This window comes from Zeus faber (assembly GCF_960531495.2).
Source record: "Zeus faber genome assembly, chromosome: 3".
Classification (NCBI taxonomy): domain Eukaryota; kingdom Metazoa; phylum Chordata; class Actinopteri; order Zeiformes; family Zeidae; genus Zeus; species Zeus faber.
The window spans coordinates 18,782,906-18,797,960 of NC_137190.1; the positions used below are offsets into that span (position 1 = coordinate 18,782,906).

At 43.5% G+C, this 15,055-nt stretch overlaps 2 protein-coding genes across 3 annotated transcripts; one reads left to right on the forward strand and one right to left on the reverse strand.

Annotated features, from left to right (window-relative positions):
- The first annotated feature begins 207 nt into the window (after positions 1-207).
- tex9 (testis expressed 9) lies at positions 208-5,236 on the forward strand. Of its 2 annotated transcripts, none has more exons than XM_079997224.1 (12): positions 208-728; positions 1,010-1,141; positions 1,381-1,444; positions 1,659-1,741; positions 1,852-1,897; positions 2,160-2,242; positions 2,408-2,562; positions 3,749-3,831; positions 4,052-4,225; positions 4,315-4,449; positions 4,811-4,945; positions 5,026-5,236. In XM_079997224.1, the coding sequence occupies exons 2-12, from the start codon at positions 1,032-1,034 to the stop codon at positions 5,101-5,103; spliced, it is 1,146 nt and encodes a 381-aa protein (XP_079853350.1). In that variant the 5' UTR covers positions 208-728; positions 1,010-1,031; the 3' UTR covers positions 5,104-5,236. The 2 variants fall into 2 exon arrangements, with proteins under 2 accessions (XP_079853350.1, XP_079853351.1); XM_079997225.1 differs by having other exon boundaries at positions 208-650.
- A 4,769-nt stretch (positions 5,237-10,005) lies between these two features.
- Positions 10,006-14,862, reverse strand: mns1 (meiosis-specific nuclear structural 1; the record flags this gene model as incomplete). The annotated part of the gene is made up of 9 exons (XM_079997256.1): positions 10,006-10,116; positions 10,209-10,334; positions 11,794-12,051; positions 12,410-12,517; positions 12,616-12,832; positions 12,999-13,228; positions 14,035-14,137; positions 14,229-14,356; positions 14,668-14,862. The coding sequence occupies 9 exons, from the start codon at positions 14,860-14,862 to the stop codon at positions 10,006-10,008; spliced, it is 1,476 nt and encodes a 491-aa protein (XP_079853382.1).
- Positions 14,863-15,055: the final 193 nt, after the last annotated feature.

Here is a 15,055-nt window from a genome sequence, read left to right on the forward strand (position 1 = left end):
TTGTGGAGTTTATTTGAGAGTAGATTTGTACACAAAAAAAAAAAAAAGCTCCACCTTACAAACAACATGCCGAGCATGTCTAATCACGGAACTTCAAGGACAGCCCGATGTGCACTTTCATTGTCTGTCAGGTTTATTTCTGTATCTGCGCAACCTGTCGTCTTAAATCAAGTGTGGGCCCCGCGCCTCGTTCGCCGGCGGCAAATAAACCCAAATAAAAAATGGACGGACCACAGCAGAGACCCCGTTGAACCGGCCGCCAGGGGGCGACAGGACCCTTCTCCGAGGCCTCGTCGTCGTCTTGCCAACGCGATCGACTTCGCCGGTCGGGTTTCTTTCGCGTCGCTCGGCAACCGCGTCCGCGTTTTGCCAGCGGAAGCCGCAAGTCCGGGGGAAACGAGCCGAAACCCCCGCGTCTGAGAGGTAGCCTCGACGACCGTCCGCGTTTAAGTGGATAAAACCTACAGTGTCGCATCCGTGTCTTCGCGTTTCGAAGTCTCGACGTTGAAGACGGCTGTGTTTTCCAGAGCCAACGCTGTAGCTAGCGCCTGCTATAGAACGTTACTGCCCGGTAGTTTACGGAGTTTAGGATTAAAGAGCTTTACAGATCCCATAAAAAAAAAAAAAAACACCACTCGGCGGGTTTAACGGTGAGAGACTCGGGCTTTGAGCGATTTATTACAGGCCTTTCTCTTGCTGATTCCTTCCACCCACGTCATTAAAAACAGGTGGGGTTTTTTTTAACCGCGCCGTGTCGTTCTGACGTCACAACTCTCCCCCTATGAAGTAAAGTGCTTGGACCTGAACTCAGTTCTAAAAAGAACACACACACACACACACACACTTTTACAACTTCACCAGGAGTTGTCTAGGTTGGGTTTTTTTTGTTTGTTTTTTTTACAAGACTTACTGTAAACCTACTTGTCTATATAGGTAAGTAAGGTTACTGTCGCTTACGATTGAATAATCTTAATTTTCGTTGTTTGTATGTTGTCATCAATCCGCCTAGAAAACCTCCAGCTGCCGGCTCTATGGACTGCAGGACAAGGTCCAAAATGTCAGAAGCAAAGATGAGAGAGTCCACCTCTGGTCCACCACATAAACCTGCCATAGACCTCTTTGAAAAGGAGATGCAGTACAAGTAAAAGCGTTCCAAGTTTTGTGAAAACACATTTCGTTTCTTAAAGAAATAAAAAATAATCGAGCAAAGATCCAAATCCCCCCCCCCCCAACGCGTGGATCAAGACGATCCTTGCATAAAGTTCGAGTAGATGAGTTGTCTGGAATTACAGCTCTTGATGCCGTGCGCAATAAAAATGTCAATGTCAAAATTAACCCAAAAAATATTGTTGCAAATGCTTTTTTTTTCTTTTTCGGCAGACTAAGGAATGCAGAGGTGGAAGCCAAAACAGCCGATCTAGCGAGACAGGCAGAAGAAGTTCTGGTCAGTGGTTCATCTAGGGTTTACTTTATTGATGTAACTGAAGGGAGTTTCAAGTCAAGATAAACATCTTCCATCAGGGACAATGACTTACTGGTCAAACAACATCAACATTACTTTTAGATGACAGTGAGGGGGAAGTAGATATATTTAAAAATATATATGTATGTACATAAAACAACATAATGTCAAATTTTTCCTGTTTCTCAAATTACAGAAAAATCAAAATGATGTTTTGTCCAATACCGAGATAACACTGAATCATCTGGACATTAATACTGAAGAGGAAAAAGACTCAAGGTACGGTATTGGACACTTTGGGTTCAAACCAATTCACGTAATCGTTATTTAAATAATGTTGAGAGTATGTCGAGAGTATAAATAATGTACGCCCCAATGATTTGTTTTAGGATGTCCATATTCAGGAAACCTCCTCTACAGCAGACCAGTGTCAAGGTAACTAAACCCTAAAGTAGAGAAATAACATTTGACCTGCGCTGGGTCACAAAAGTAAGCGCAAAAATAAAAAAAACCACCCACACGCTGTTCTTATGTTCCCAGGTGTGATTGTTTCGTATGATAGATCAGGTGGCGTGTGGGTATGCCTTCTTTCTCATTAAACTTAAGGGACAGCGCATCGATATGTGACCTCTACAAATGTGTACTGGGCTTGTACGGCACCGATCCTCACTGCGGGCTTGTTTGTTCTTGTGCTCAGGGAGCGAGTAAAAACCGAGCCCCGTCAACGCCGATATCACAAAACAGAAACGATGGGAACCAGAGGAAAGAGCGTACACGAGCGTGAGTTTGATCGGCATTTAAGAAAGTAAATGAAATGAATAATAACGCTGACAATTGTCTCTGACGAAACAGTTCTGCTCTACATGTGTGAATCGGTACAGCCCTAAAGCTTCACTCTAAATGAGCTCGAAAAGGGATGTGTCTGTATTATCGACCTCATTGTAGAGCGTCAGTGTTATCACGTGGCGATGATATGACGACGGAAGAGAAGGTCATTCTGGAGAAGGTCATTCATAGTTTGGAGGAACAGCTCGATGACCCCGTCAGCTACGGCGATAGCGTGGACGAGGATCCCAGCATCGGAGACAGCGTCGGACAAAGTAAATGAAATTGCACCTAACTTATTATTTACCAAGAATTACCGTAGCTGTTTTTTCTCATTTAAGAAAATGTCCGTCTACAATTACTTCTAAGGTTCAGACTGAGGACGATGGTAGTTTAGAATAAGATATTTTTATACTTTTAGATTAGAGTTACACATAGATAGACCTTCGATAAATACCAAAACTATTCTTGAAGTGCTTCACATATTTATTTTTTTCTTTTTTTTTTAAGTGGACCTATTACGCTCCTTTTCACCAAGTTAATAATATATGGTCTCCGAGGTCCCCAAAACATGTTTTTAAAGTTTTTTGCCAAACATGCCACTCAGATTATTTGCATTCAAGCAGTTCTAACATGCGTCCAATCCACCCTGTCTGAAAAGGGGTCTGTTTCAGTGGAACGCACTGCGGTGTCTGGAGCAGCGCCGAGCTTAGAGCACCGGAGGATACGGCGGGGCTTGGGGCTTTTTTTTGGGGTTTCACTCAGTTACGAAAACGTCACTCAGTTACGAGAATGTCACTCAGTTACGAAAACGTCACTCAGTTACGAGAATGTCACTCAGTTACGAAAACGTCGAAAAATAAATAGAATAAGTCTCCGGTTTTGTTGGGAGATACGCGGAGCGGATCGCCCGCCGCAGCCTGCAGTACAGTCACCCTACCGTAGAGGCAGACAGACAGACACACACACACACAGCAAATACATTTCTATCGTCTGCAGTATTGTGACAGTATTAATTACTCTTTTAAAAGTTTAGTACTGGTCTCAGAGCACTTCCCGTGATTAGCGCTACGCTTCAATGCCACGGGGTCCGGTTGCGGCCTAGTAGTGAGTTACTCGGTTGGGGGGGGCGGGGGGTGTTGTTCCAATTACAATGACTGCCTTGGCAAAGCAAAGCTGAACGGCTCGTTTTAGGACGACATGTTTTTCTGAAACAGACAGCTCACCAAGAACTGACTGGGATGTCTTATTTCACAGTTTGTGTGTTAGTAGACCCATCCGGGACCCAAATGCATGTGCACCAGTACATACACCTAACCCTAACCCTAACCCTAACCCTGAAAAAGTGAGTTTTGCATGATAGGTCCCCTTTAAAAGAAATTGATACGAAAGCTTGAGACAAGAATGGTCACGGGTTTAATTGTGTAACTGTTTATCTGGTTTGTATTGGCGATGTTTTAGGGGCTCAGGTTCGTGTTCTGGAGGCAAAACTACGGGTCATGCAAGAGGAAATGGATCGGCTTTCATACGAGTATAGGGAGAAGGTACTGTACAGATAGCTTTTAACAAATGCAAATACAGCGTCAAATACAGTTTGTGTGGAATACTAGACATATGTGCAGTATTACATTATCTTAAGTTAAAATTGAATTAAGTTATCTTATTATCTTATTGTTTTATTTGCATCAGCAAGCAATAGAGCGGGTTCGAGCTTTAAAAAAAATCTGGATACTCTACGCACTTTGCATTTGTTTCTGTCTGCAGGATGATGAGAACAACAAACTGGGCACCAAATTAAAGGTGGTTGAGGAAGATCGAGCCAAGCTGCAGAAGACCACAAATACTCAGCAAACACAGATCGAAAAGCACAGAGCATTAGTGGAGGAATCCAACCGGAAGTGTGAATGCCTGCAAGTGCAAATTGTCGCATTACAAAAGGTTTGGGTCTCTTTTCATTCAAAGGTGAGGGGATGTGAACGGCACATCATAAATTGACACACTCTTTGACGGCATCGCTGACTTTGTAGGAAATCCAGAGCTTGAACAAAGCCCAGAAACAAGCCGCTTGCAACCAAAACGCGGGGGAGGTTCGCCTGAACAGAGCGCTGGAGGAGGTGGAAAGGCTCAAGTCCCAGCTGAATAAAACCAAGCAGATGAATCAGGTGAGCTTAAAACCCACCCATGCAGACGCTTGAAGCAGACCATGTCGGTTCGATAACTCCCCCCTTCCTGATGAGCGTAGCTTGGTTTTCAGTCGAACATACTGCATGTGTTTTTGGTCAGGGGATGGTCTTGGTCAAGTTGTGCTGATTTTGAGTAAAATGCTCGCTTGATATTTTCAAATGTGTTCCACCAGTGAATAGAATTTGTACTAGTTTGCAAAATACAAAAATGAGAAATAAAAGTGAACATTCTGTCATGTTCTGAGAAATCCTGCTCAAAATTAGGATGGTCAAGTGTATAGACGTGTTCCCCGGATTAAGAACGCTGTATGTTCTTTTCTCCTATACATGTCAAAACAAGGACAAGATCAAGGAGGAGCAACAGAGCAGAGAAAATATACTGGCTGAAAACAAAATGCTAAAAAAACAGAAAGCAGAGCTCATTTTGGGGTTCAGGAAACAGCTCTGTTTAATAGATATCCTCAAAAGACAGAAAGTAAGTTCAAAAGTCCCAGCGATTTATAATTCCCCACTTGATGCCAAACTAATTGAGTTCATTTTTCCTTACCTGCGCAGATGCATTTCGAAGCTGCCAAGATGTTGTCGTTCACTGAGGAAGAATTCATGAAGGCCCTTGACTGGGGGATGTCGTAGAGAAGTGAAGCATGTTTAATTTTCTTAAATGTTGGACGTGTAAAGGTGTATGACCTTTACATTTGTCAAGATTGTGGAGGCTAATCGGTGGATCTTGTGTGGTGTTCCAATCGACATAGAATTTTGATTAAAATGCTGCCATTTCACAAAATTGTCCTAATAAATTGTGAGTTTGTAAGAGCATAGGGTTTTTTGTATCTCTTTCTGCTTTTCTGTATTACATGATCTTACAAATTATAACAGTATTACCAAGAAAGGACAGTAACATAAGGTCAATTACACGTTTTTAACATATTCAACAAATGGAGACCAGGTTTTTTTGAACTTCTGAGAGCCCTGTCGGTTAATATCAATTATTTATAACATCTCGTCACAGCCCGGCTTCTAAGCTGCAACAAAATGGGAGACCAGATGGATTAACAAGTGAGGAATAAGCATTTATTTACAACATAACAAAGAACAGAAAAACAAGAGTCAGTAATCAGCCATGTGAGCTTGTGTGGATGTGTGAAAATGTCTCCACCAAACCAAACAATGAAGTTAATGACGACCCTCCACCCTGACCCGGATCCTGCAAAACAAAGACGAGCCAACAAAACAAAGGACACGGACGCCTAGTGGAGCAAGCCCCCCACCCATACCGGCAGACCACAACTATTTCAAAACTCAAAATAGGCAACTACCCAGCTTAATAAAAAAAATAGGACTGAAAAAACAAAATCCATCGCATCGACCGGCGGTTTGGGCACTGCAAAGAATGCAAAAAAAGTTATTGGGTTGCGGTCTGTGTAGACCACCAGAGAAACAGCAACATACGCTTCAAAATGTTGTAATTCCTAAATGAGTGCAAGCGTCCTCTATTTTTGATGATAGAATCATTTTACTGAAAGGTTACATTTTCTGGGGTGGAAACAAATGGTGTAAAAACTCGGGGGTTCGTTCAACACCACTGTTATCACACTGAAACCAAACAGCACCTGCGCTTACATCACTTGCATCCACATGCCGCTTAAAGGGTCGGTCCATGCATGGCGCTGCAAGAACGGGAGGTGAAGAACAAATTAAACATTTTCAAAAGTTTGCCGACCAGAAGCTGACCAAATCTACTTTGCTTTTCCTTTAAGTAAGTCGGTCAAAGGAGCTACCACTGTTGAGTTTTTACAAAAACTGCGGTAGTAACCCACAAGACCCAGAAACCAAACCCCTGGAGATCCTTCTTAGTTGTGGACACTGGATGCTGCTCATTGCAGTCACTTTAAGCTGTACTGGCCGCACGTTCTCCTGCCCTACTACCTTACCAAGGTGTTTGACCGTGGCCTTCGCAAACTCACACTTTGTCAAATGAATTTTCAGGTGTGCGTCCCCCGGACCGTCAAACAGCTTTTTGATGCCAAACACCCGCTCGTCCTATGTCCAGTATTGATGTAGATCTCAACGTCATCCAGGTATATAGCACATCCCTCCAGCCCAGACTAAACCATATTCAGCAGGTGCAGGAATGTCGCCGGTGCATTTCGCAACCCAAAACTCATCGCAGTTTAGGAAAAAAGACCGGATGTCGTTATGAAAGCTGAGATTTCCCTTGCTCTTTTGCACAGAGGTACTAGAAGCTAGAAGACGAGGGTTCTGCAATACCATTGTCAAGCATATTCATTTCTGTGTCCATCACCTTGTGCTTTTCCTCCGACACCCGGTAAAAACGCTGCAGGATTAGCTGCCCCTCACCTACATTTACAGTATGTCTCGCTCTTATCAAGTGTGTTTGGCTTGGTGTATCATTAAACGAACAGGGAAACCTGTTTAATAAGAGCAGCCAGCTCAGCACACCTCTCCTTGGAGTGTTCCGGAGCTCTTTAACCAGCCACGCAACAAACTCTCATCGGGCGGTGTCACCCCATCATCCCGCTCTGCAGAGAAAAAAATGAACAGAGCTCCTCACTGTTGCAGCGCCCGAGTGTAGTAGGGTTTCAGAAGATCTACATGACATATTCGGGTGGATTTTCTATGCTTCGGCGTTGACAGCAGGTAGATCTGAAATCTGGCGTAAAACTGTAAATGGGCCGGTAAACTTAGCCTGAAATGAAGAACAGACAATTGGCGACAAAGCAAGAACCTGGTCACCGGGACGAAACTGGCACCGCTCAGCTTTACAGTCATAAAGAGGAGTTTCTGCTTGTGCCCCCGGCATTATGCAACAGAGTGAGCGGCCCCCGCACTGTACGCCCAAAAACAAGTTCACTTGGGCTTAAAAAAACGGTGCTTTCCTCCACAACCTCCCTGGCAGCAAACAATAACTACAGCAGCCCAGCCTTAGTACAACACAATAACCAGGCAACAGTAGATTTCAGGGTCTGGTGAAATCTTTTCCAGAGCTCCTTGACTCTGGGCATCGTATGCGGAAGCTGGGTTATTGTTTGACACGTAGATGTTTTAGAACTTGAGCAAACAAAATTATTAAAACCCCCGATTTGAGCCCTGGTCGCCCTGGATTACTTTTGGAACTCCGAAGATGGAAATGAACTGTTCCAGCGGTTTGTTTTTTTTACCACCGACTTAGCAGTAGGGGAACGCAAAGGATATACAACCAGATGTGTTTTGACACATCTGGTTGTATATATTAAGCCAGTAATTGCTATCAGATTTGGAACGAGGTAAAGGTCTCACACGGTCAATTAACAGATGCTCAAAATGGCTGCGCCATCACCGGGATAGGAATCGCAACACAAAGTCATATGTCTTACTGACTCCCAAATGTCCTGACTGATCATGAGAAGTCTCGACACTTCATCATGGATCTTGGAAGGGACAAACTGAAAAACGGGATCACCAACAACGTGTTCTCCGGGCGTTTTCTCCCTCACCAACAAACTGTTGGTTTTTCGCTGATCTATGAAATGGGAGGGTTGTCCCGCCGCCTGTGGGTCATCTTTGAGGAAGTTCGAACTGCTACCCCATTTCCAATCTTTGCTGAGTTTTTTACTGGAATGATGAGATGACAGAAATGGTGGGAAATGGATCTTCAGGTACTCTCCCCTCCTTCGCCCGGACGTTAACCACCGCGTTGGTCGGCGAAGTGTCTTAACCATTCAAGGCTTTTTTTTGCGTAAGTAGTTGAATTGTAAGAAATAGGGGTTAATAAAAATGAGACTTCCTGTGGGGAAGAAACCATGCGTGTGAGGATGTGCCTTCTTTTTGGATTTTTAGAGCGGCTTGTATCCCGTTTGGCGCATCATTACTGTACCATCCTCCTCTTGCCGTTCACGTCACACAGACATCACATGATGTCCCTGGTTGCCATAGCTACCAAGGGGCAGGGCTATGTGGGGAATTCTCCTAATATGACATTGTGCCTCCCGGATTTCTCTGCACTCTATTTTCCCCAGATGAAACCTCTTGGGCCGAATTTTCGCACACAAAGCAGAATATTCCCAAACCCTCGGCCGAAAATTACAGCCCAACGTTTCCGGAGCGAGCCAGTGGTTTTGATATATTTTGCATCTATGTGGCTCGAAAACCTGGTAGGAGTAGCGTGGCAAACTTACTTGTTTGCTATAATAATAAGCATAATTGTCAATTTTATTTTGTAAGAGAATGAGGCTTCAGTCTAAACTTAATAACACCAAGCCCGTGAACAAGTTCAGCTTAACACCATTCAATGCTGACCATTGGAAAATAATGAACCCATTTCTTAACAAAGACAGAAACTTTGCCGTTAAGTGTTGTTTCATAAGTGAAGTTTGAAATCATGTTAGGGGTACAGACTCCTGCTCTACTACTACGGAGTAAGGGATGCCATCTAGGGATGTACAGTAGTATCAAACTTGCCATTCACTGCCTTTCCATAATTCTTCAGAGGATATTTTTGAGATGCGTCTCTGAATTCCCAGTCAATGTGCTCCAGGTCATCTTCACAGAACAAGCCCTGAAAACGTGTCATATTGTAAATACCCGTGTTTCCTGCTCTATGCCCAAGCCGTTTCACTGTTCTTATTTCTAAGAGATCCCCCATAAGTGTAATGTTTTCATCATACTTACCAGCTATTGTAACTATATTGTTTACACCATTAACCTTTGATAAAAACAAACTAATTAGTGACAAGGTCTATTGTCAACTCCAGTTGATTCATGTTCATAATGTCCCGTATTTTCATGGGAGATCAGACATGAGAAATATTACTGTGGTTTGGGGGTGGGGTGGTTTGAGCAGCCACACCTGACCTGGATCTAAGAAATTGGGGACCCAGGATGAGAGTGGCTGCATACCTGTTGCTCGTTGGTTGGTCTAATGAGCAACAGGTAAAACCCCCATCCCTGCACACACACAGGAGAGAGGAGCCCTGTCATGACCTGTGTCCATCTGCGCTGCGGCTTGTTCGATCAAGCCCCCTCTCCACAATAAACTTGTGCGTTTTCTACAACCCTGTCTTCTGTGTCTCTGTGCTGGAGGTCCCTGAACACGCCACTTGGGTGGCGTGTGGTAGGCGACACGGCCACAAAATTGCCATGTGTTTAAAGTTGCCTGCCTTAAAATCTTCTTAAAAATTGTTAAAACCTTATTACTCAACGTAACATGTTTTTTTTTTTTTTAATCTCAGCGGTGTTCCCAAACATTTTAGAATTATGAACATTTTTACAGCTAATACAAACTTTCAGGCAAATTCCCTAAAAACAATGCTAGATTAGCAGTATGCTCTCTACCTACCATCAATAATCTAAAGTTCTGCCAATAAGACAGAATACCCATTCAAATTTTTCCCAACATCCATAGGTACTTGTAAATATATGCATGCACAGTATAAATGCATGTAACAACTGTTTATTCAAATGAATAAATTGTTTCATAAGTGAAGTTGAAATCATGTAAAGACATCTAGCCATCTGCGGATGTAGCATGAAAACTTGCTATTCATCGTCCTCCCAGCCTTCTGCAGAGAACATGTCTGCAGGACGTTTTTGAAAGTTGCTTCTGAATTCCTCGTCAAAGTGTTGAAGATCATCCACATGGAACAAGCCCTGGAAACGTGTTATACTGTGTTTAATGCACGGCTGACAGCTAAGCAAGGTAGTGGAATTGCTTTCGAATGATGCATGGTGGCGTGGCGTACCTTAGGAAAATAGCCAAGCAGCTTGGTTGCATGATGTTTGAGAAGCCGTTGTCTCTCCTCTTCAATGATCTGCCTGCGGAGAGCCTCTCTCTCCTGTTCAGCGGCTCTCTCTTTTGCCTCGAGTTCCTGATGGACGATCAATTAATGATATTAGCATTTAGTAGGTAGTTCGTAGTTGATTGGCAAAGAGGCGTTCAGAGATCTTTACACTGGCTTCCTGTCCGTCAAAGAATGGATTTTAAAACCCTACTGTTGGTTCATAAAGCACAGAATGGTTGAGAGCCAAAATACATTTCTGATCTTCTGCTACGTTATGAACCATCCAGACCCCTCAGGTCGTCTGGGACAGGTCTGCTTCCTGTCCCCAGAGTCAAAACTAAACATGGAGAAGCAGCGTTCAGTTTTCATCCGCCACATATTGTTACAGAAATTAAAGGGTCGCTTTAATCTGCAGTTTTTCAGTTGGTGGTTTTAAATAAAGAGGCAGACGGAAGTTGTTGTTTTTTTAACTTGTACAAGGGTCGGATCAGATGTGCTCAAGAGCAGCTCCCCGAGACGAACAGTGTATTTTATGGCGGCAGAAATCTTATATAGTCAGTTTGACGTCACGGTTTCGTGCGCGCTCAAGATAAGGCGAAACGGTGACGCACAGACGACAATAGGGTGTTGTTCCCGCTCTGCAGCTGCAGCGCGGCGAAAACCAAAAGCAACGACAGCCGCCGGAGTCCAGGAGTCCAGGAGTCCAGGAGTCCAAGGCTGACCGCAAGCACCTGCACGTATGTGTGAGAATTAACACTGTGCGCTGAAATGAAGATACGTGCCTGGGGGCTATATGGGGTTGTGCTCTTCATTATGTGTGTGCATACATGTGTTCATGTGATGACATAGATTTAGATATATTGTTACATTATCTGGAACAAACTCCCACAAGACAGGTCTGCTGAAACTCTCGTCCTCTTTTAAATCAAGGCTGAAGACTTTTCTGTTTGCCGCTGCCTTTTACGAAACCAAATTTGCATTTGATTCATTTCTTGCACTGCACTGTAACTTTTATGACTTGATTTTATGCATTCTATGTAATTAATTCAAGAGGTTATTTGTCACATACATATTCATACGGTCATACATATATGCAGTGAAATGTGGTGATTACGCACAATAAGTTTTAAAAATACCAAAAAAACACTAAAATGTGTATTCTATGTTTTAACTTGATAACGTTTTCTTTCCTTTTATAATGCGTTTCTTTTGCACTCCGTCGTAATGCTTCTGATGTTTTATGTAAAGCACACTGACTTGCCTTGAAATGTGCTACATAAATAAACTTGCCTCACCTTGAGTTCTGATATTCAGTTTAAGGCGGCACTGTCAGATTTTATTGATGTGTTTAGGGATGGGGATTTGTTGATGTCATTGTCGATGTTAATTTATGTATCACTCTCCACTTATGTGCCTTTTTTGAGAGCCGTGGCTGCTTTGATGGCTGTACAATAGAACAACCGACCCATTGCACCACTGTACGCAAGTATCTTTAACCGCGTTGCGATAGAAAACCTTTGGACGCAGGGTTTATAACCACCAGTACCTTGTCAGCCTCACGCTGCCGTCTGCGGTCCTCCGTTAACTTCTGCAGCGCCCGCTTGTGCTCAAGCTGCATCGCACGGCGTTTTCGGGCATTCATCTGGTCTATGCGGTCGTCCTCCGCCAGCTTGGCCATCATGGTTTGACGGAAAGCCTCGTCTTCTTCCTTCTCCAGCCGTTTCTGAATATCCCTCATCTCCATTTGTTCCTGGTTGGTCTGCTGCAGCATCAGCCTCTCTCTGATTTTCTTCTCCATCAGCTCCTGTTGCAAAAAATTCAAAGCAATGACATGAACAGAGATCCCGTCACACTATACCGTATATCTACGGTGATTTTATAGATTCATCTACATTGGCAAATTGACGTGAGAAGAATGATGAAATGTACGTGTGTTTAAAGTGCGTACAGCTCAAAGAAATAATAACACGTCAGATGTGATATGACCACCTTAAAGATAAGGATTCTTAAGACTCCAGCGACACATGTATGCATGCGTTTTAAATGGAGAACCCTTCACATTTCACTCCTCTCAGCTTTCATCTGAAATAATAGATTCAGAAACGTGTCCAGGAGAGCGGAGTGCTTTGTTTGCTTTTGAAGAAATAAAAACAGCTGCTTACAATTTCGCTCTGCCTGTCGGCTTCAGCCTGTTCCTCCGTACAAAGCTCCTCGCGGATTCGCTCCAATTCCTCACACTGCTTCGCCTTAATTTCCATTTTTTCGGCGAGCTTTGAAGGAAAACGGAAAATGATGTAACCATGATCACTATTTTATACAATAAACTTTTGTATGGGTGGGTGGGGGTCTGTGAGAATTGTTAATGTACCATCCTGTGAACGTGCTGTTTTGCTTGTTTCCTCGCCAGCCTTTTGGCCACGCTGCTCTCCTCCATTTGCTGCTTGTAGTTTGCAAACTCCATGATGCGCCTATTTTCAGCCTCCATTTTTGCCCGTTCCGTGCACCGGCACTCAGCCTGTTGCCTCTTGAACTCTTCGATGTCCCGCTGATCGGCCGTGACTTTCTCGAGTTTCAGCTGTCTCTCCCTGCAAGAAAGGACAGTTTGACAGCGGGCATAATTACACGAGAGTACTTTCCTAAACCCCTCCAACAGCCTGACTAAGTTAGTGACTGCGGTGCTTCTGTTTCTTCATTGATGTTCAACAGAGACAAAAGGGTGCGCTGGAGTGCATGCAATGCCGAGCGACTCACTTCCAATCTTCCTCGTAGATCTTCCTGACTATCTCATCCACCAACAGCTTCTCATTGAGGAACTCCTTGTAGGCCTCTTGTCTCCTGCGGTCCTTCTCCATGAGCTGCTGCTCCAGTTCCTTCTGATACCACCTGGACACCTCATGCTGCTTCCTTTCCAGCTTCTCCTGCTCAACGCTGACTCGCTCCTGTTCCTTTTTCATCTTGTCGGCGAAGTCTGCTTCCTCACGCTTATGTCAGAGAAAAGGTTCTGTCAATAAGCCTCAAAACACATGTAAATACTTGTGTTGTGATTATTACCAGAGACCAGAATCTCTCTCTCCCTCTCTCTCTCTCTCTCTCTCTCTCTCTCTCTCTCTCTCTCTATATATATATATATATATAGCTACACTGCTCCATACACAGCAAGCTGTGATGCACTGTGTGTTCTGAAACCTTTCTATCATAGCAGCATTAGGTTTTTCTGAAATTTGTGCTACAGTAGCTCTTCCGTGGGATCGGACCAGACGGGCTAGACTTCACTCCCTTCACGCATCAATGAGCCCATGTTGCTGATTCACCAGTTGTTCTTCCTTGGACCACTTTTGGTAAGTACTAACCACTGCATACTGGGAACACCCCACAAGACCTGCTGTTTTGGAGATGCTCTGACCAAGTCGTCTAGCCACAATTTGGTCCTTGTCAAAGTCACTCAGATCCTTACTCTTGTCCATTTTTCCTGCTTCCAACACATCAACTTCAAGAACTGACTGTTCACTTGCTGCCTAAAATATCCCACCCCTTGACAGGTGCCGTTGGAACAAGATGATCAATGTTATTCACTTCACTTGTCACTGTTTTTAATGTTGCGGCTGATCAGTAGATTATATAATATTTTAGCTCTTGATGTTAATGTTATCTATTATGAAGTGGTTTTGTTTTTAGGCCAAATATATTCCAACCTGACGAAAGAATGGCATATAACCCAAAGAATGAATTTGGTGCTAGCCAAATGAAAAATGAGGAAAAAGTATTATTGATGACTCCACAGCCTTACCATGGTTTCAAATCGGACGGCCTCCTTCTCAGCAATCTGTGCAGCCCTTCCCTTGTTGAGATACGCAGACTTGAGCTTTGACTCCAGCTCTCGATGCTCAATGCTGAATGAAAACATGCCAATATTGAATAAGACTGGTGATTGTGATGAAAACACCTGGCAAAACTAGGAGCAAAATGGTTTTCGATACATACCTGTTCACTCTAATATATTGCCGTATCTTTTCATCTCTTAGCTTCTCATGGTTGATGTGAGACGCCTCTTGAGTGTTTCTCTCTTCTTGCTCAAATTGCTTTGCCATCTTAATTCTCTCCTCCTCTGCCTGTAAATACATATTTTACAAGAATTGTGTTATTCTATCAGTTGGAGGTCCACACCACCACAGGGGCTCCTAGGCTGAGACCCTCTCTGCATAGTCAAAGAAATGGAAAAAAAAAAAAAAAAAAGAAGAATAAATACATGCAGGCATATCCATATTTATGAAACACGTGAGGACACATTGATACGACCACTTAAGCGTGCACAAACCACGATGAGGGAGGGAGCCCAATCCAGTTTGAGGCCCAGAAGCTGAGAGCCCCTGCACAACTTTTACAAGATACATGCCATACATTAAGAATCCAAAAATGATACCTTTTGAAGAGAATCCTCAATTTGACTTTCCGTTAACTCATGTTGGAACTTGCGGAGATATATTTTCTTCTCCAGATTTTCTTCGTTCTTTAGCATGGCTTGCATCTCTCTGTCTTTGTTAATACGTTTAGTTTGGTCTTCTCTTTGCTGCTCCACGCCCCGCTGTGCAGCCATCCTCTGCTGGTGGCTTTGCATCGTGTTACAATTCTGGCACAAGGAAAAGGTCCAGAAAACAATAAAAATAACAACTAGACAATTACTGGCGATATTGGAAAAGTGTGCTGCTTCTGTGTGTGCATGTGTGTGTGCCCGCACACATACTATTTTGAATAAGTTGTAGTATTATTATTAGAGCCAAACATTTCCACACTACTCCTCCACAGCCTCT

Excerpts from the sequence above, each read along its gene's own strand:
- tex9 (XM_079997224.1), top strand. The coding sequence starts at position 1,032 with ATGGACTGCAGGACAAGGTCCAAAATGTCAGAAGCAAAGATGAGAGAG. Across the intron at positions 1,742-1,851 it reads GAAGAGGAAAAAGACTCAAG|GATGTCCATATTCAGGAAAC; the intron begins GTACGGTATTGG and ends GATTTGTTTTAG. Across the intron at positions 2,563-3,748 it reads CGGAGACAGCGTCGGACAAA|GGGCTCAGGTTCGTGTTCTG; the intron begins GTAAATGAAATT and ends GCGATGTTTTAG.